The sequence below is a fragment of the Siphateles boraxobius genome, unplaced genomic scaffold, assembly GCF_051911475.1.
Source record: "Siphateles boraxobius isolate OS27281-9 unplaced genomic scaffold, OSU_SipBor_1 6, whole genome shotgun sequence".
NCBI classification, from domain to species: domain Eukaryota; kingdom Metazoa; phylum Chordata; class Actinopteri; order Cypriniformes; family Leuciscidae; genus Siphateles; species Siphateles boraxobius.
Window position 1 is genome coordinate 36,628,235 of NW_027509186.1, and position 21,557 is coordinate 36,649,791.

Genomic DNA, 21,557 nt, shown 5'->3' on the forward strand with positions numbered 1-21,557 from the left:
TTCCGGTCGCGGTTTAAAATGGTTTTAAGTTAAAAAAAATGGATGTTGAAATATGTTATATAGCATTTTATATGCAGCTAGTGGCTACACCTTGCTTAGCAATACTGTAAACATTCTTTATTCATATGAAAATATCGAAAATCACACACAAACCACATATACTCGAAATCGTGCATTTATTAGCTTCTTGTTTCAGGTGAAGAGATGTGTCTTAGCTTTGTTATCACGGAGGTCAGAATGAGGAAGTGTACACAGCAGCGCGTCATGTAGTAAGGGCAGGATTATAGGCCTTTTTCACAAAAATGGCCGCCAAGACCGGAAGTAGGGTAAACTATTTTCCGGTGAAAGGACAAATGCGGAGACCAAAAACCGGTCCGTCCTGTTGCGTACCTTTTTATGTTTCAACCCAAAGAAGAAACAGATGATTGACAGCTCTATAACGAATAAGAGAGCGTAGAGAACTGACGCAAATCAGGAAGAGGAGAGATAGATCCATAGGCATATCTCACTGTGTTCGCTGTTTGAGCTTCAGATCGCATAATTTAGTGGAACATGAAAATCATTATTTCTCCAAATATGTGCACCATTGGACTAAGAGCCCTGGCGGATGCTATATGTATGTGAACACAAATAAACTGGAGAAGACGTGAATGACTGCTTTATGAGTGATGATTTCTATTCAAAATAACGAACGTTACAGATTAATAATTTTGCACTCCTGTCATAAATTAAGAAATTAATGTCACTGCAAACCAGTTTTATCATAAACAGTGGTCAACTATCGAAGCTGGAGTTTTAAATATTTCTAATGATGCTCAGTTTGTCCCGATCAAATAAGTAAGAGTGTGATGTTTTAACGAATAATGAATGTTGAACAATAATCTGGGGCCGTCTGTGATTTTTGCCACGAAAGGGGTTAAATGATGAGTGTTTTCGGTGATCCAGTTCGGTAGGTGGCACTGTAACAGAAAACTAGGGTCCTGAAACTGCGGTCTCCGGTTGTGCAGGAATACCCTTCTCAAAAATGTTTCATGCATACATTTTCATGCTTAAATGTTTAAAGTTGTAAGTTTGAATTTCTTACACTAAATGTTGTTTCTAATATTATAACCTTCCAAATAAAGTTGCATTCTTTAAAATAATAAAAAATCATCAAATAAGAGAAATTGCACATTTAAAACAGCTGATATGTGTGGCTGACTTGTTCATATTCAATGATTTGTTATCGTCAGGTTTGAACGCAATCCTCCGAGAATCAAGAGCTTCTTTATTAAAACTGGAGTTTTACAGGTATCTGACCACATATGAAAACACATGGCAACTGACACTTTCCATAAATTTAGATTGTGAATCCAGTCCTAGGGGACAATCACAACAGGGAGAAATACCTTTTGCTGAACATGGTGTTAATTATTTTATTTTTTGAAGATTTAATGCAGTCAGAAGTGTAATATTTTTTTATATTTCTAATATGGAACATTTCTGCAGTCATAATTGTTTAACAAGCTGAGTTTAAAATCCAAACTGTTTTTTACACAAATATTGCACAATCAATTTTTTTTAACATTGCACATTTATATAAGCTCATTAAGTCTTTAGTAAACTTGATTGTTTCATTGTAGCTTTAAAAAAACTGTATTAAACCATTTCTTAATCATTGTACAACACAGAATTGCAAAATAACTGTTTCCAAACAGACTCTCCAAACACTCCTAATGTATATTTCCTTTCAAAAGAGGCTTTGCCACATTCTTACACTGCTATTTAGCAATGGCTGACTAAACAGTCAATGATTTGATAGAAATATTTTATTATAAAGAAAAAGGAATATATTTAAATATACACAAAAAAACAATTACATAAACAGGACAGTAATTAAGATCACTGCATCCCATAGTGAAAAATAATTTATTTGCAAAGAGAAAATATAAGAAAAGGGAATCATTGGCATGCGTTGAATCCTCAAGTTACACCTTAATCCTGAACCTCGTCTGTGGAGAAAGAGAGAGAAAGAGGTGTCAGAAAATGCATTCAAATCCATATGAGAGTTCAATATAGAAATTGCAATTGAAAAATGAGAACAAATGACATTTTGAAAGTGAGACACTAGTTGTGTAGAATAGATCTGGATGGAGAGTAACTGAATAACACCAACATCAGGTGACATGATCAGAAAAACAGTGACACCACCACCATAATTTGTTCAAAAGTAAGTTAAAAACTAATTAAAAATTAAAATGACATGTAAAGTCATGCATTTACATAATTAACTAAAAATCGGAATTACTATTTAAACCATTCTGCTAAATTTCATGACATAAAATGGTCACACCGGCCACCAAACTCCCGAAGCCACAGTGTACATGAATTTTAGCACATGAACAGAAGAGCGAGAGTGAATAAGCCCACAGGTTTAAAGGAGTGATTACAGTCGACACATACAGTTACATACTTAAATCAGCTCAGCTACTCACTGGATTCCCTAAACAGACACACAGCAAGTACTTCAACACACCTGCAATTTCTAAACATTACTACTGGAATTTAAAGAAATAAAACATACTTTCCTATGCATTATATTTAGTGATGCACCGAAAGTTATTTTCTACCAAAACAGTGATTAACATTTTCATTTAGACAAAAACAGAAACCTGAAATAAAGTTTATTGAATAACCAATTAATCACATTTATTTAATAATCAACACTAAAAGTTGCAGTTGCATTATTTAAATAAAACTTAAAGCTTAAGCTTTTTAATTATATAATTTCATCTGTACTCCAATTCATTGTTGAAATGTAAACATTAAACGATTGCAATAAAAAAATAATTCTTAACCTGTTTTTTTTAATGTACGTCTGAAAATCTGTCAAGTAAAAATATATGTAATAGTGCATATAATTATTAAAATTCTCCTCTCCAGATATTTTTTTCTAGCCAACTAAAACATTTTGAACATTGAATAGTTTTTCTGAGGTAAAAAAAACATAACATGACAAGCGGTTTACAAGCTGTTTTGTTGACATCTTTGCGCAGTTAAAACACTGATTCTGCGATTGCATGAAACATGATACTAGTTTAGTAAGAGATACTAATTTAAATAAGTTGTACTGTATCTTTCAACATAACTTCTGATGTTCACTCATGTTTATTTGGTGCTATAACTAGTAGTAAAGAGATGATCTGTTTATTGTTTGAATTTAGTTTAGAAAATTGACAGAATTTGTAACAACAGACTGTTTCATATCAAAAGTAACTAAGCACAAAGCTTACTGTGATTATTGCGCTACATTACATCATGTTTAGTAAAGATTTCCCACACACATGAAGCAAGATCTTTTAATCTGTGCTGTTTGCAGTTGATCAAAATGAAAATCCATTAAAACTGAGAAATCAATATTGCCAACCTAGCATATTCATGTGCAGGAAAGACACGTACCATCAATTAAACAATCGTTTCGGTCAATTATTTTGCTCTTCTAAAACTGTTTCGGCAGCAACGGAAAATCTATTTTTCACTACACTAATTTACCATGTGCCCTGGATCCTCATACCAGATAAGAACTACATGGTCTTGTGTTCATGTCTACAGAGAGAGCGTTTTCTTAAACAGAAGTGTTTATTGTACCTTTTTGGCGTTGGAGGATTTGGGGGACTTGTTTCTGGGAGACTTTCTGAGAGTGGAGTCCAGGGGAGACCTGGCGCTCATGGCTGAACGCAGGGCACGACTGGCCACGCCGGGAGACTTGCGGGCGCTGTTCCGCAGCTTGTTGAGGCCGCGCTGAAGCCTGCTGTCACCTCGACCGCTGTTCTTCGGGGTGTTTACAACAGTGAACACCACAGATTGCCTTCGCTCGGCCTACAGATGAAAGAGTGACAGTAAACAGAAATATTAGTACTGTATGAAACAAACCACTTTACCTAGCCATCTATATGAGGACATCCAATATGCTTCCAAACAGCTGAGAACCAAAAAACATTTAGCATTTGTGAGGGACACGTTTCAGTTTTTAATGAGTAGAATAGCACTAATGTAATAATATTACAAAGAGACATAATATTGCATAATCAATGCAACTTTATTTTCGTACAAGGCGTATTATGTAATAATCAAAATTATTTACATTATTTATGCTCTAAAATGCTACTATTTGAGGTGTTGGGTCTTTATTATATACAGTAGTGGCAAAAAGTAAATGTTCAGCCTAGGAAAATTGACTATCAAAATTTTTTTTTATATATATATAATTTTTTTTTTTATATTGCACACACGCATATTGCATGTTTCACTTTGAGTCAGTTGTATGTATTTGTGATAACAGTGAAACATGCCAGATTGTGCGGATATTACTTTAGGCCAGGCTGTCATACAAACATGCGAAAACACGAGGACCAATGAAATATCAAATAACTCACTATGATAAAGTAAGTGTATGTTTTCTTATTTGCATAGTAAAATAAAACCTCTAGCTGTAGATTTTTGCCAAATAATTGGCAAGTTTAGTGTTTTGTTTTTCCCTCATATTTAAAACATAAAATATGTTGCTCATATTTTGGTTTAATCAAACTTGTAGGGTAATTAAAAACAAATCTACCCTCCAGACATCACTTTAGGCCACTTCTGTATTTTTTTGTGCATTTTTCACTACTGTATAGGTCTGAAATATAATATACTTCCTCATTTTGCTCTATGACACAAAATTACACACATCAATTACTACAAAAATTAAAGTCCATAGATTATACAACCGTTTTAAAAACCCGTTTTAAGGGAACACATGGCAAATTATCTTTCAAAGTTGGCCTAATGTATTCCTATTGTTTTTAAATAAAGCTGATTGTAATAACGCCAACCACAAACTCTAAAAGAAAGCTTCAAATTTTAATTTTGGAAATAAAAGAAAGCTTCAAATTTTATTTTTGGAAATTAAAAACACAAACTACTTTAGCTACTTAATAAACCACTAGTAGCAGTGTGTCCAAATAGCTATTTAGCTAAATTCTAGAGATATTTAACAGCAATTTTGTCCTCAAATAAAGTCTAGGTTAGTAACAACCAGGTGTTTAACAAAAGTACTTCACCGGAGAGTTTGGAGGTCTGTTTTGACTGTTGCCGAACCTGCTTTTAGGTGTCATTGGCCGTGGGAAGCAACTTGCCAATTTCTTCGCCTGTGGAAACAACAAAATCTGTAACTGACAGCTTTGCATTTTAGTAAGGTTTCTTATCCAAAAAAAATTCTTAAACATTTATCAAGTGGGATTGCCACTTGCCATTTGCCCCTCCATATCGATCTCTCATACCTCAGGTGTGTCTGGGGCTTGCAGTTGTGATCCAGGGCGTTTTTGAGCCAACGGGCTGCGTTTATTTTCGGAAGCACGCAGATGTGAGCTTGTTTTTGTGAGCTGAGAGCCCCGGTGAGCAGCAGTGCTGGAACGGATCTGACCCGGCAACATGGTGGCGCGCTGAGGCTGGGAGAGCGCAGGACCCCTGGTCGAACTTGCTCCGGGCGCAAGGGAGAAGCGGCGAGAGTTTAGGGTCTCTAGTATTTGACCCGGAGCCACGGAAGCACGTCGGATCGTCTCATCCGGGTCACCCATGCGCAGGTCATCGTCAGTTACGGTGAACGAGGGTCCCAGACTGGGCTATGGAGGCAGAACAATACATTTGATTCTAGTTTTATACAAACAATGCAGCTAAAGCTAACCATTCAAGCTTACCCTGGACTCCAGCGGGTAGCTGCTCTTCAGGTGAGGCAGACAGACTTTGTTTCGTGCCTGCAATTCGGCGATTCGCATCCAATCATCAGAAGCATGTTCAGGTTCATTCTCCGCTCCGATACAGAACGTACTGGTGGCTACACAACACACAAAATAAGTTATAGTTTACTTATCCATGACTGCATGATTTGGTGGTGCAAATTGGTAGTTTCCCTGATAAAAAAAATGACAGATTTAAAACGCAATAAAAAAAACTCCAGGTTGACTGTGCTTCTTTTTAGAGTGGCACAATTTGGCCAAAAATGTATTATATATCAATATGACAATAATAACAAATTATTGTATTATATATCATTAACACAATTTATAAAAATAAAATATTATTATTGTAACGTTTCAGTGTAAAGAGTACTTAATAAAAAATATAATTATTTTATTTTACGGTACAGCAATTTTTATTATAAAAGTTGTGCTTTAGAATGTGATAAATTATACAATTAATAATTCAAGAACAGAACAATTAAATGTTAATGACTATAAAATATATTTTATTATTGATTAATTTTCAAAAAATAAGCAAAATAAGAAATATTACTTTTGTAATATTAAAATAAAAAACGAGTACTTAATGAAATATAATAGTAATTTTATTTTACATTACAACTGCAAAATTACAGTATTAATATTTATAAAATTACAGTCTTTTTTCAAACATTAAACCATCAAACGTATTCCATAAAGTCTTTAAAGCCAGTTTATAAGCACTTCTCATTACAAGCATGAGAAGATGGTCGGCGCATGTTGTGTTCCCAAATGCATGTTATAAACAACCCAAACTCATAGCAGATATGCAGAGATGAGTTTGTGTGGAGATACTTTTAACCAAACCTCTCTGAGCCAGTGAAAACACAGTGAGCTGCTCACGTGTAAATGAACACAGTGAACACTCATTCACTCTGAAACGCGCAGCACATACATTTCAATGCAATTTGATAATTTCATTAGGCCATATCGCAAATTTTATTTTATTTTGATTAATCGTGCAGCCCTAATCTAAAATATTGTGCAAAGTAACTAAAAGCAACGAGGTCTAAGTACACAATTTTACCTCTTGATGGGGCGATGGTATGCACGGTACTTCTGCGATATCCAGGCAGATTTTGAAGGGTGTCTGCTTTAGAAAAACTTTCCTCTGATAGGTCCATGGAGATCGGTCGTGAGTGATGGATTGCCAAGTTGGGCTGAGACCGGGCAGAGTGCAGACTAGAAAACGAATCCTCACCTTCAGCGCTTCCTGGTGTTTTCTAAACAGGAAAGAATAAAAAAAAAACTCTTTATAACTTTTGCAACCCAAGAAGCCATAAAGAGTAATATTACTAGTCGATGTCTATTTAAAGGCAAATCAGCTGGCCATCTTGGGAAGGTTTTTTCAGTCATGCAAGTACAGCTATCTATTCTCTTGTATGTGGATATAGCGAAATCTGCTTGCCAAACTTACAACTGAATAACATTTAAAACCAGCAATAACATCTGACGTAAAACGTCTCATAAATGCTGTTTCTTGGGCACAAATAGAATTTAAAAAAGTGGATATTTCAGGTTGGTCCAACCAATGCACGTGCAGCCCTAACCGGGAGCAATTTATACTAAAAGCTGTATATATGTATCCTGTTGGTCCAGTCGAAGTTTTATGTAAAGACCTGACAGTGATTTTACTGATTGGATCTTTAATGTTGAAGGTGGAACTAACTTTGCGAATAGCCAACTTAAACTTTTCTTTTTAACCCAATGAAGTGTAGAAAGCAAGAAGACATTTATGCATTTCCTACCTTAGCAAGTGTGATGTTGATAACTTGTGTAGTACGTCGCCTGCGAGCCGAAGCTGTCAACTTCTTTGCAGAGTCAACCACAAGATCGCCAATGGAAGTGATGCTGGACTCTAGTTTGCGTTCAAAGGCATCGTTGTGATCTGCTTTACGCTTGTTGCCTTGCTGACCCATTGGCGTGAAGTAGAGAGTCTCCAGGGATTCGGTCCCCAAGGCACGGCGTTTAGCAGCCAAGCGCTCAGAACTGCGTACTAGCGGAGTGCTGGATTCACCCGGTACTGCTGAACGACTGGGAAAAGACGACAATGACACTGCATGAGTTACCTGGAATACTGTGTGAGAAACCTGTACAATTGTGCTGGTTTAGCTACCGGTCAGGGTTGAGTGAATCGTTCAGCTCAAACTCCAAGCTGTCGGTGCTAGTGTCCTGACGTTTCTCTGGGACTCTGATGTACTGACTTTCTTTATGTCTCAAGTCCTCAATGACACCAGTCATCTTTCTATGCTCTCGCAGTTGCCTATCAGCAAAGTCAACCTGAAGACCAACACACAATCAATCATGAAATTCAACAGGAAACTCATACATTTTAAAACTTGTTTCTTTTTCACATTATCGAAACAAAGAATTTTAACTAACTTGTGCCTCCAAGGTTTTCACTTTGGCCGCAAGATTCTTCTCTTTGGCGTTTGCCTGGTCTAGCTCCATGCGTGCTAGCTTCAGTTCCATCTCCAGAGCTTTAACTTCACTCTTACTGGCCTCAAGTGATTGCTCGAAATTTTTGTTCAGTTCCTGAGCCTCCATCAGCAGCTGCTTTTTATCGTTGTAGTGATTCTTGGCTTTCTCCACCTGAGGAAGAACCATAAGACAGCCATTTAGTTTTTCAAATAAGGGCAGGTGACGTCAAACTGGAGTAATTCAGTTGTGCAATGAGAATTCTTCAAAACAACAAAATGCATGAAAGAAACATAGCAAGATCTAACTCAACACAGACCTGTGATTTGTAGTGCTCTACTGCTTCCGACTTTGTCTTCAGCTGTTCCAGAAGTTCCTGATTCTGTTCCTCCCATTGTCGGGAAGCCTTTTTAAGAGCAAGGACGGAAATGGTTTCCTCCTCAACCTTCAACTCCAGCTCAGCTCGAATCTTCTGGGAGGCGTCACACTTCCTCTGGAGAGACTGGTTGAGAGAAGTCAAATGGCTCATTTCTTGCCTCAGCATCTCCAAATTCTGCTGGTAGCCATCCAGTTCATGTTTGTCGACATAAAGCTCAACAATTCTCTTTTCCAGTTCCTCCTTTGCCTGATACATCTCAATGATATCTTTTTCCTTTTGTAGGCACATCACTTCCGTCTGCCTCAGCTTTTGATCCAAAGACTCCAAAAGATGTTTTTTGTCAGTGACCTCACAACAGGCAGTGTCTAGTTGTCTCTGTAGTGTTTCAACCTTCTCTTCAAGTGTTCTGCGGAGATCATCTTCAGACTGTTTGGCCCTTAATTGTTGATCATTCATTTCATTTTGAAGAGAACTTATTTGAGCTTCCCTCTCAGAGGCGAGAGTGGAGACCTCTTGTATTTTAGCCTGAAGTTCACTTACATCCTTCTCAAGCTTCCAAGCCTTTTCTCGAAGTTTCTCTTGTTCGCAAGACTCCTTTTGAAGCAACAGATACTCAGATTCCTTCTGAGAAGCTGCAGTTGTCAGCTCTGCCACTTGCGTCTTAAGAGCAGCCAAGTTCTCAATTAATGTGTTGTGTTTACCCTCTAAAACAGACATCTCATGTTGCTTCTGCACTTCACTTTCCTGGTAACTGCAAATTTTATCATTGAGAGATGTTACTTCAGTTGACAGATGCTCTCTTTCTTTCCTCACCATCTCCAAATTCTGCTGGTTCCCCTCCAGTTGTTGTTTCTCAACAACAAGCTCATCAATCCTCTTCTCTAAGTCCTCCTTTATCCGATGCATATCAAGGACATATTTCTCCTTTTGTTGGCACAGCAGTTCCATCTGATTCAGCTTCTGGTCCGAAGTCTGCAGAAGTTGGTCTTTGTTTGTGACGTCATGACTGGCAGTTTCTAATTGTCGCTGAAGGGTTTCTGCCTTCTCCTCTAGCTGACTGCGGAGATCATCTTCAGACTGTTTGGTCCTCAATTGATCCTTCAACTCATTTTGAAGAGAAGCCTCTCTCTCAGAGGCAATAGTGGAAACCTCTAGGATTTTAGCTTGAAGTTCACTCACTGTTCTCTCAAGTTCCTCACGCTTGGTAGTCTCAAGCTCTGCAGCCTTTTTTCTAATGCTCTCTTGTTGGTGAAGCTCATTTTGAAGCAAGAGAAGCTCCGAATTTTTATGTGAAGCTGTAGTTGTCTCCTCTTCTAACTTCTTCTCCAGGGCAGCCATGTTTTCTTTTAACTGCTTGCATTCTACCTCTAAAACATAAATCTCTTGTTGCTTCTGCACTTCAGTGCCCTGGTAACTGTGGATTTTATCATTGAGAGAGGTTAATTCAGTTGACAGGTGGTCTCTGTCCTTTATCGCCATCTCCCATTTCTGCTGGTACTCCTCCAGTTGTTGTTGTTTCTCAACATCAAGCTCATGAACCCTCTTCTCCAGATCCTCCTTTGCCTGATGCATCTCCAGGACATCTTTCTCCTTTTGAAGGAAACGCCCTTCCATCTCTTTCAGCTTTTGATCTAAAGACCCCAGCTGATTGTCTTTGTCTGCAGCACAACATTTGACCTCATCTAGTTCTCCTTGTAGGTTGCAAACTTTCTCCTCTAGCTCTCTGCGGAGATCATCTTCAGACTGTTTGGCCCTCATTTGCTCCTTCAACTCGTTTTGAAGAGAAGCCTCTCTCTCAGAGGCAAGAGTGGAGACTTGAAGGATTTTAGCTTGAAGTTCACTTACTGTTCTCTCAAGTTCCTCACGCTTGGCAGTCTCAAGCTCTTGAGTCTTTTCTCTAATGCTCTCTTGTTGTTGAAGCTCATTTTGAAGCAATTGAAGCTCCGAATTTTTATGTGAAGCTGTAGTTGTCTCCTCTACTAACTTCTTCTCAAGGGCAGTCATTTTTTCTTTTAACTGGTTGCATTCTACCTCTAAAACATAAATCTCTTGTTGCTTCTGCACTTCAGTGTCCTTGTAACTGTAGATTTTATCACTGAGAAATGATACTTCAGTTGACAGGTGGTCTCTTTCCTTAATCACCATCTCCCATTTCTGCTGGTACGCCTCCAGTTGTTGTTTCTCATCAACAAGCCTCTTTTCCAGATCCTCCTTTGCCTGATGCATCTCCAGGACATCTTTCTCCTTTTGAAGGAAAAGCCCTTCCATCTCTTTCAGCTTTTGATCTAAAGACCCCAGCTGATTGTCTTTGTCTGAAGCACAATGATTGACCGCATCTAATTCTCCTTGTAGGTTGCCAACTTTCTCCTCTAGCTCTCTGCGGAGATGATCTTCAGACTGTTTGGCCCTCAATTGCTCCTTCAACTCGTTTTGAAGATAACCCTCTCTCTCAGAGGCAAGAGTGGAGACTTGAAGGATTTTAGCTTGAAGTTCACTCACTGCTCTCTCAAGTTCCTCACGCTTGGCAGTCTCAAGCTCTTGAGTCGTTTCTCTAATGCTCTCTTGTTGTTGAAGCTCATTTTGAAGCAATTGAAGCTCCGAATTTTTATGTGAAGCTGTAGTTGTCTCCTCTACTAACTTCTTCTCAAGGGCAGTCATTTTTTCTTTCAACTGGTTGCATTCTACCTCTAAAACAGAAATCTCTTGTTGCTTCTGCACTTCAGTTTCCTGGTAACTGTAGATTTTATCACTGAGAGATGTTACTTCAGTTGACAGGTGGTCTCTTTCCTTAATCACCATCTCCCATTTCTGCTGGTTCCCCTCCAGTTGTTGTTTCTCATCAACAAGCCTCTTTTCCAGATCCTCCTTTGCCTGATGCATCTCCAGGACATCTTTCTCCTTTTGAAGGAAAAGCCCTTCCATCTCTTTCAGCTTTTGATCTAAAGACCCCAGCTGATTGTCTTTGTCTGCAGCACAACGATTGACCGCATCTAATTCTCCTTGTAGGTTGCCAACCTTCTCCTCTAGCTCTCTGCGGAGATGATCTTCAGCCTGTTTGGCCCTCAATTCTTGATCTTTCATCTTATCTTGAAGAGAAATTACTTGAGCGTCTCTCTCAGAGGCAAGAGTGGAGACTTGTAGGATTTTAGCTTGAAGTTCACTCACTGTTCTCTCAAGTTCCTCACGCTTGGCAGTCTCAAGCTCCTGAGCATTTTTTCTAAGGCTTTCTCGTTGGTGAATCTCATTTTGAAGCAAGAGAATCTCAGAATCTTTATGTGAAGCTGTAGCTGTTGCCTCAGCCAGCTGGTTCAGAAGAGAGGTCAGGTTTTCCTGCAACACGTTGTGTTTGGTCTCTAAAACAGACATTTCTTGTTGTTTCTGCACTTCATTTTCACTGTAACGGCAGATCTGCTCTTTAAGAGAGGTTACTTCTGCTGACAGAACCAGAATTTCCTCTTGTTTTTCTGATGCGGCTGAAGAAGCAGAGTGAAGCTCTTGCTGAAGTTTTTTAACAGTCTCCTCATGCTCTTTGCGATCTGATTTGATCAAGTTGTTTATTTCAATATATTGTTCCTTCACAAGCTTCAGCTCATGGTCAACAGAGTCATACTCGTTCCTTAGATTTCTGATTTCTTCATCTTTTAGGGAAATCTTATCTGACAGTTCCAGAATGTGAGTTTGGAGGCTTTCGATTTTGGCCAAAGCTTGACTTACCTGGTTCTCTCCTTCAGTTTTCTCCTGTCTGAGAACATTTATTTGCCCCTGAAGGTCTCCGATGGCCTGCAGATGCTCATCAAGCTCCTGCTGCAATGTGCATGCCTCCTTTTTCAAGGAATCATTCTCTGCTATCACTTTTTGATGCTCCTCCAGCTTCTTCTCATATTCCTGAATTGTATTTTTGGCGTTTTGCAACTCAACAATCAGGGCATTCAGGGTGTCCTGCTGTGATGCTCTCTCCGCTTCCAAACCCTGGATCTCAGCATGCAAAGCATGAACCATCTTGTCTAAAGAAACAACCTTCCCCTCCAGTTCTTCTCTCTGCTGGCGAAGGTCCGCAGAGATTTTGATCTCCGCTGTCAGCTGCACTTCCACTTGCTGCAAACGAGAAACATCACTTTCCAGAGCTGATATCTGCGCAGTGAGCATTTCTTTCTGACTCCGTAAAGCCTCCTCCAGTGTTTCTCTCTCCAAACGGATGCTGTTGACAGACTGCTCCAGATCGAACACAACCATCTGTAGTCTTCTGGTTTCCTTTTCAAAAGAGGATCTCTCCTCAGCCAGCAAATCCTCAACTTCAGTCTTCTCCTTCTCAAGACGGGAAATAGTGTCTTGAAGCTCAGCAAGTTTAAGAGTCAGATCTGCCAGCTCCTGTTTAAGCTTTTCCCACTGAGAAAAACAAAGAGAAAAAAAATTGTCAACATTGATCAATGCTATGAAGATGTTTTCAGCTCAGTAAGAGCTAAATAGTTTTTGTAATATTTTCTTTTTAACAGTCAATGCATGACCTGAAAGAACATGAAATGAGATTTAGACTCTGATTAACCCTGATTATTTTAGATTAAAGATAATGTTGTGTATCATCCTGATAAATAATTAAAAAATTGCAATGTTTGCAAGTGTTGTTGAACATAACATTTTAGACATACTGACCAAATTATAAGATTCTTTTCATCAGAAAACAAAATATAACCCTGTGTAAACAGTATTATGACAGAAAAACAGATTATCTCACCTCCATGATGGGTCCCAAAACCTCTCCTCTCTCTTGAGACTGAGCTTTACAGAGTTCATCCTCCAGAACGGAGATCTTTCCCTGAAGGATCTGCACTTGCTCACTCAGACACTCCTGAACGAGGAGAACAGGAGGATGAAAACAATACAGATTAATAAATACCATTTAGGGAGAGTACAAAGCAAAGGAACACAACATGATTCATTTAATTGAAATGATCTACCCTGTGTGTGACGGCCTCGTTCAACTCGTGCTCGAGAAACTCCTTTCTGCTCCTCCACTCAGCCAGTGATGATTCATGAGCCAACGTGAGTTTGGTAACTTCCTCCTCAGCTCTCGCCAGCTGAGCGAATGTGTTTCGCACCTGATGAGTCCAGTGTGAGAAAGAAATTAGTTTTAAAGAGGTTAGCAAAAGACAGAAAGGAAGGGGGGAAAATAAAAGTATCACACCTGAGCAGCGAAAGTTTGGTTCTCCTCTGTTAGTTCATCAATCTTCTTGTCCTTCTGAGAGTTTTCAGATTTTAAATCATGGCACTGCTTCACAACTTCGTGCACTCTGTGGAGAAGACTGTACAAGAAAAAACAGCTTTACAACAAGTTGTATTTCTTAGAATTAACTAATGCATTAACTAACATGAACTAGGAATATATTTCATAGCATTTATTAACCTTTTTTAGCCAATACACACATGCTTACGGCCTGTTTACACCTGAAATTAGGGGTTGGCGATATACTGATAGACACGATTAACCAGTAGAAAATACACATACTTGTGTGCCAAAGTGACTTGTCTTTGCAAGTAAACACAGTCCTTTAAGACTTGAATGAACGTAAACAGTTGAGAAAACGCACGAGTAAGTTAGATCTGTGCAGTCGGCCTTAAAGTAACAGCGGCCTAATTAACCTTGTGCCGTTATTAATGTTAATCAAACAAAAAATAGAAAATCTCACTGCTCTTCACTGAATCACTTTTGTAATTTTAATAATAAATGTATATTTAATTTACACAGTGAATGATTTGCAGTGTTTTATTACATTTGATTACTTTTCAATTTATTTAGTATTTCTAGTGCTTGAAGTTTTTTTCAGTAGGCCTATTTCCCTTGTGTATATGTTCTAGGGATGCTCCGATTGATCGGACGCCGATCATGATTGGCCGATATTGGCTAAAAATAGATTGATCGGCGAACCCCAAAAGCGCCGATCAAAAAAGCCGATCACGTGACGTAAATTACTCGCGTGACTTTTTCCCACATGCATGCGTGGCGCATGGGCACACAACAGCAGAGTGGAGCTTGGCAGTGGCAACATGAGTTCTCCTTCACCGGAACTAATAGGGAGTCTCCCAACGGATTGAAGCCCGCGTCCGAGTGAAGACCGTGCACCGCGCGAGCCACAACAGAACGCGGTATCTGCGCCACTGATCGCTGCGGCAACGAGCACTTTGAGCACTTGATAAAAAAAAAAACATTTCAGCGCTAGATCGCCTCTTATTTAACAAATGAACAAAATGAATGCTCTGAGTTAACTGGAGATGTTTTTATTTATTTGTATTGGTGCATTCGTGCCGCGAGATGTTTCAAAAGTGGTGGTGGTGTTTTTTTTTTTTGATCTGACGTAGTTGGTTCCTCAACTACATCAGATTCAGATTATTTTATTTAATGCCATGTCAGCATTCAAAGCTATTTTCATGGCAAAAATTCAATTATACAAATATCATATAAATACAATAAAACAAAACAAATATAAACAAGTCATTTTATTCAATATATATTTTTAAAAATCCAAAACCTTTTCAGGCATAATCTCATTAAATATGTCCTTTAATGAAGTAACTTCATAAAAGAGCATTCTGCTCAACTACATCAGACGTTCATAATAATAACAGAAAAAAACTTGCCATAGTTTTGTCCTTTTATCAGTAGCCAGTTTTGGTGTAACAAGTTGTACATTACTCTTTGTTTGGAATAATTTAATGTTACTCTGCCTTATTTGGGAAAGCTGGCCTACAGTAGCCTTAAGACATCTCATTTTCTAAATAAAATTAAATAAACACATTTCTACAAATGGTGCAAACTCTGCTAGATTATAGATAAAAGATTCCCATTCCCCTGCCATTCTGTGATCGGCAGTGATCGGCAATCGGCAGATCATGATTTTGGTGATCGGTAATCGGTGATCGGCCCCAAAAATGCTGATCGGAGCATCTCTAATATGTTCAATTGTAGTTTGTTTTCCTATATGCTTGTAATTAGTTTGTTTTTATCACTGTTTACAGTAAGCGTGAAAGTTTTTTTTAGGCAAGTATTAGTTTAAATGATATTGAAAATGGTGACACGAATTATGAAATTTCAATGGTATCAAATTGATATCATAAAAACCTTAAAGCAAAAATAACTATATCATCTGTGATTGTGATCGTGAAATAAAATAACTCATATCATGATATACGATTTTGGTTCTACCGGGCAGCCCCTATCTGGTATTAAGAAGCATTTTTGTCAATCGGAATACAAATGGATGATGCTAAATACAGGTGTAAACGGGGTCTGAAATGTTTTGAGCTTGTCCCCTATCCATCACTTCCAGAGGTAGTTGAAAACGCATTCGACTTGCATCAGATTGCTTTCGTGATGTAAACGCTCATGTGGTGGAACACGTTCAAACAGCCACAAAAGACGCCTACTCTATGCCTACTGCCGTGACTCGTAAACATTATGTGAAGAGCGCTAGCCAGACGGGGTTTAAACTTTGTTTATAAACCAACTTTTGTCTCCAGCCGACAAAAAACGTATCAAGCACAATGTTCTCTCACCATTCCTGATTTGTAACACACTAACGCATAGCGAGATCTTGCATCTATCAGAGCAGAAACGAAAGCTGATGCTCTCCGTGTGTTTTTCCGTCGTCTCAGCTCGCGTTTTTCTTTGTAAATTGCGTGAGCTTATATCATCCATTAAATCGAAAGATCTGAAAAGCCCATACATTTACCCGCCCATAGACGCTCCCCTCGAATAAATCAGGACAGAAGTGGTCGAAAAAGGACAAAAGTGACGGATTAAAACACCAGGTGTAAACGTGAATGCGTCTCCCTCATCTACTTGTGCTCCGATCGACAAAAACACCTCTTAATACCAGGTGTAAACAGGGCCATAGTCCACCTTCCCCTTCTTGCGTCTCACCTCTCGTTCTTCTCCTGCAGCTCCAGAAGAGCAGCTTTATGGTCTGTCTCCAGTTCTCGTTGTTCTCTCAGCATTCGGTCCACCCTGTGCTGCAGCTGGACAATCAGACCCTCTGTGCGCACAAGAGACAGAAATTCAACCAAATTCACACCGGTTTACTTCATTCACTCCAGACTGCATATAGTATACCTTTTTCTGAGATGATGTTGATCTGATCAATCAGTTCTTTCTCCAGTTCGTCTCTCACGTCTCCCTCATGTGCCAATTCTTTCCGGAGTCTCTTCAACTGGAAATGTGGTGTGGTCATTACATTTGGCACTGGAGAGCTGGAGATCAGGGATGCATGGGTATTAGTGGGCATTTATCATTCAGTAAATTATAATTTCCAAATCTATAAGTTTCCAACATCAAGCTATATTTTTATGAAAGGGAAATGCTGCGAAGCAACAAATCAGTACACATTTGATGCTTAAAGAACTATTCTGTCAATGAGTGAAGCTTAATCTACGACATTTTTGTAGTGTAATGTTTATACCACATAAAATAGTTGACTCGTTCCTCATTTTCTTAAAAAGGAAGTGAATGGGACCCATTTTTGGAGGTTTTAAAATCAGAAAATGAAATGTTTACATTTCTAAAATCACTTACATAAATTCTTCTTTTAAAATATGTAAATTTTTTGAGCTGTAAACGAATTTTTATAGTCGTTTTAGGGTTTTTGGATATATGGCATTGTGCTGTCATGGCGAAAAAGTTGTACAATTGTATTTAATTTGCATAGATACGGTTAGTGAGCCATTTTTCACAATAAAACCATGTTATCATGGGAGGTAAAAAAAAAAAAAAAAAAGGAAATAAAAAATGATGCCACAAATGTGTTGATTGAGACTAACTTGTACTGAACATTTCATAAAACTTTAACTTATTGTTTTCATTGTAAAAAAAAAAGTATTTTCAATGAGTACTTCCTTACTTGTTAGCATCACTGATAATACAGCTATAACTTTCTAAAGCTGTGACTCATTTAACATTTTGGATTGTTATAGTCAAGGAGCCGCTTTGTCCTTCTCCATGGGATCAGCACAAAACGCACTGACCTGTCGGAGCTGGAAGCCACTGTGTGAAGCTCTTGGAACTGAACTCTGGGAAGCCGTTGTAACCGGCCGAGGAACGGAGACGCATCGTCAGTGTACAATAATGAGCTGCCGCTGCTCCCACCGCTGGAGTTCACAACGTTCGTAACAGCTAGAGACAGATGAGCAAAGATTACTTTTGGTGTAAATATTACAGATATCACTATACTTTTTCAGTTGAATGATCACAACATTAAGAGTGATCACTTTTTTTCTATTACAGGTTATCAGAAATGTTTAAGAATGCAAATTAGGCATTATCTAATTAGATATGCATATGAAAACCCAAATAGCCCAATGTAGTGCCTTGCCTTCATTTACTTAAGCATTATCCATATCTCTTTTGAAAACACTGATGCACAGTCAATAATGCTGAATAATGAAAATGTGTGAAAACACGTGATCACGTGGCTACTTACGCTCTTGGTCTAGAAACTGATCTAAGCCTTCGTCTAACGACAAACCATCAAGATCAACTTTAACAAAACGAAACATGGATGTAATCTCCGGCTGACACAGACGGACAGAGAAAGAAACACACATAAGAACGTTAAAGAGTGACAATTTCAAAATGAGCCAGAACATTCGATATGTATTGCAGTAGCACTAGATATAGAGCTGTGGAAAGCGAAGTTAAAGACTCACCAACTCTGTTCTTGAATCCAAGGGTAATAGGTTGCCCTTTCTAAAACTGCAGTAACAAAGCAGAAGCATCACCTGTGCACAAATAAATACACAACATTTAACCTGTATATCATTAAAGGAACAGTTCACCCCGAAATTACTTTACATGTCTTCCATCTATAATTTTCAGGAGGGGCTTTGTATAAATCAGTTTGTTTCAGACAGACTGGGAATAGAGGATCTACTATAATGGACATTAAAACATGTTAACTTATTCTATTACACCCAATAAACAAAATAATGAACTTTTAAAATATCATCAAAAGTGAGTACATTATAGCTACATTTATTTTTTGTTATGCAAACCACTATGATAATATTCATAAAATATTTCAATATTTTAACTGCTACAGACCTATAATCATTCTCATGCAAGGGGCCCCATCCTAAAATTTAAAGTGCCCCTAATATGCTCTTTAATGCAGTGAATAATATAATTTGTGAATGTAAAATGTCTCGGCAAAGTTTTAAATATCAAAGTGCACAACAGTTAAAGTTATTGTCTTCTAAAAGAAAAAAATCGATTCTGAACTGCCTGAAACGACTGGTCAATAATTCCACTCTCACTTCCTGTTACAAACCTATGAAACACACTATGTAACAAATTTGCATAATTCCAGCCTATGGTCTTCATTGGCTGCCTGTGAAAAATGTGTACTTTGCCCCACCCTCAAATACTTTAGCTGTAGCTGAGACTGTAGTTTGTTTCGTGCTATCGACATGTCGAGAAAACGCTGTTTTCTGCGCTGCGAATCCACTTTGATACACTTTAAAGATTGAGGACTCCCGCAGGAATTGATACAATAAAACAGACACCATCGTGACTGTTTGTATCACTGTGTATATAAGTGCTGAGGAAGATCCGGAGCTAAAATTCTGATATGGTGATGGCCGTTTCGTTTTCCGACATGTGCTGCAAGCGGTAGACCAATCACAACAGACTGAGCCATCTGACCAATCAGAGCAGAGCAGGCTCACATAGGAGGAGTTTAGAGACTGAATCTTCAAACAAACCATTTTCAGACTCTTTGAGAAATGAAGTGATGTACAATCTATATTATGAGAATAACGTGTTTTTTTTAAACTTGGATGCATGTAAACATATTGAAATTATGAGCCTTTAAAAATGACATAATAGGGACATTTTAAGTAACATTTTATTAGGTCTTTTCTTCTACACACTATAGTACAGTATTGTTAGATTCAGTATTTATCATAATCTAATTGTAATTGTTTACTTTAATTACATTTTATTAGATCATATTTTAATCAATATCTAATATTTGTTTTAATATAAATTTTAATGGTCTTTATTATTTATAATTCGTTTAGTTTTTGAAACCTCCTGATTTAGAGCACAAATACCTTGGCAAGCTGAAGCTCCAGGTCAATCCCTTGGTTGATTTTCTGTAAGATGAGGAAACTTTGTCTTTTGGTGAGGTCATATTTATCTGTATATGGAAAAGAGAAAGTTTTAAACAAGTTCTTCTTACCTTATATTCTAAATGCAAAAAATGCTTGAAAAAAAAATATATATTTTTAAATAAATTAAAAAACATTTGTGCACAACAATCTGGCAAACATTACGTACATAATTTTGAGTGATGTTGAGATTTCAAAATTTAAACAGCCCAAGTTACTTTTAATGTAAGTGCCGTGCCACAACCACTATATTTTATATTGTGACAAGTAAAAGTATGTTCTGCGTTAACCAACATTTTGACACAAATACTGGCAATAGAGCATAATGTCACTACTTCAAAAATGTTTCTCAGTAATTTCATAACGTCTATGAAAAATTAACTAAAACTACAGATGTGGTACAAGCATGAAAATGTAAAAAGAAAGACACGAGCACAGATTTGAAACTCACCATGCAAATCACTGAAGATGATTTTCAATTTCTCATCCAGGGATAAAGTCTTTAAAACCTCAATGTTATCCTCCCCGTTTCTACAGTAATGGATGATGCATTAGTCAGAGGCAAATTACGTTGCAAGTTATCATGGCATTTTCATATGACCATCTCAAAATGACAACTCACAGTTTGCCGAAGATCTCCAGAAGTCGGACCCCATCTCTCATATGAACGAACTCCCAGATTGGCTTCTCAGGAAACATGGCATTCATCTGTCAAAAGGACAACGGTCAATATTAAGATCTCTTGACACTTTACAGAGGAAACATTTTAGTTGTTAAAACTATAAAACAGACATTAAAACGTTAAACATGACAATAAATTCAAATAACTACCCAGACATCAACATAGTGTCGGCTCACATCTGGTATGCGTGAAATCCACATGTGGCCCCGGATCTGGGCTGACAGACACTATGTTGCTGTCTGTCATTATTCTCCCAATTATTTCTTGAGTAAAGAAACCAAAATTATATACATATATGTAAGTTCTGTACATCTGTGGATGACACGCAGTAGAATTTAAGCAATACTTTGTGAGTTTTTATTTATTTATTTACCTAAAATATTCTTAAATAATTTAAGCAAAACTATTACTTATAATTCTGTATGAAATCCAAAAGGAACACATTTGTGTGTTTGTGCCAAAATGCATTAAAATAAGAGAACTGTTTTAACTTACCCATATGAAAAGTGGTCCCGCCTTGGTCCTATTGAACTTCATGGTGGACTCTTTAAAACATTTGAAATCCGTTGTAATTAAACCAGCAAGATGTCATACAGATTACATACTGTGCGGGCTTGATGTTTACACTTTCGTTATGTTGTTAAATCTACTTCTGTATAACAGATACTATAACATAACAAAGATAACATTTCTTCAAGGATATAGCATGACATTTGATTATTTTAATCATAATAAACAAAACTCAAACCTATGATATCCGTAAACTTTAGTGCACATAAACAACCTTAATATGACATGCAGTGCTATTAAACACAAATACAATTAGCATTACACTTTAATTATGTTTAACTTAACCAGTAAGTTAAGTGTTTGCTTTGTTTTTATTTACTCTTCAGCGTTTTGCCCCGCTTACATTTCCAATGTTTAAACAGCACATCGATCGTGGCAGAAATACTGTCCTCATAAATCAACCAAAAAGCTAAATATACGTATATATTAAAATATATTTTACCGTGATTTCGGGTTAAGTCGAAGCAAAGACGCACATCGAATCCTTCACTGAAACATTTTCAAATTCAAAACTCACAACGTCAAACTATTTCTGAACAGCTATTGGTCATCACGT

General features: G+C 37.7%; 1 protein-coding gene across 3 annotated transcripts; it reads right to left on the reverse strand.

The window, feature by feature from the left end:
- Nucleotides 1-1,389: 1,389 nt before the first annotated feature.
- numa1 (nuclear mitotic apparatus protein 1) lies at nucleotides 1,390-21,509 on the reverse strand. Of its 3 annotated transcripts, none has more exons than XM_077207102.1 (24): nucleotides 21,444-21,509; nucleotides 20,927-20,976; nucleotides 20,372-20,457; nucleotides 20,201-20,280; nucleotides 19,693-19,778; nucleotides 18,289-18,360; nucleotides 18,063-18,153; nucleotides 17,608-17,755; nucleotides 16,700-16,836; nucleotides 16,511-16,622; nucleotides 13,778-13,895; nucleotides 13,551-13,691; nucleotides 13,328-13,441; nucleotides 8,536-12,981; nucleotides 8,181-8,390; nucleotides 7,915-8,078; nucleotides 7,547-7,832; nucleotides 6,826-7,021; nucleotides 5,718-5,854; nucleotides 5,301-5,642; nucleotides 5,082-5,168; nucleotides 3,628-3,858; nucleotides 2,453-2,482; nucleotides 1,390-1,991 (listed from the first exon to the last, which is right to left on the reverse strand). In XM_077207102.1, exons 2-23 carry the CDS (start codon nucleotides 20,966-20,968, stop codon nucleotides 2,471-2,473), a joined length of 7,338 nt encoding a protein of 2,445 aa, XP_077063217.1. In that variant the 5' UTR covers nucleotides 20,969-20,976; nucleotides 21,444-21,509; the 3' UTR covers nucleotides 1,390-1,991; nucleotides 2,453-2,470. The 3 variants fall into 3 exon arrangements, with proteins under 3 accessions (XP_077063217.1, XP_077063216.1, XP_077063218.1); XM_077207103.1 differs by having other exon boundaries at nucleotides 1,794-1,991; nucleotides 2,443-2,482; XM_077207101.1 differs by lacking the exon at nucleotides 2,453-2,482.
- Nucleotides 21,510-21,557: the final 48 nt, after the last annotated feature.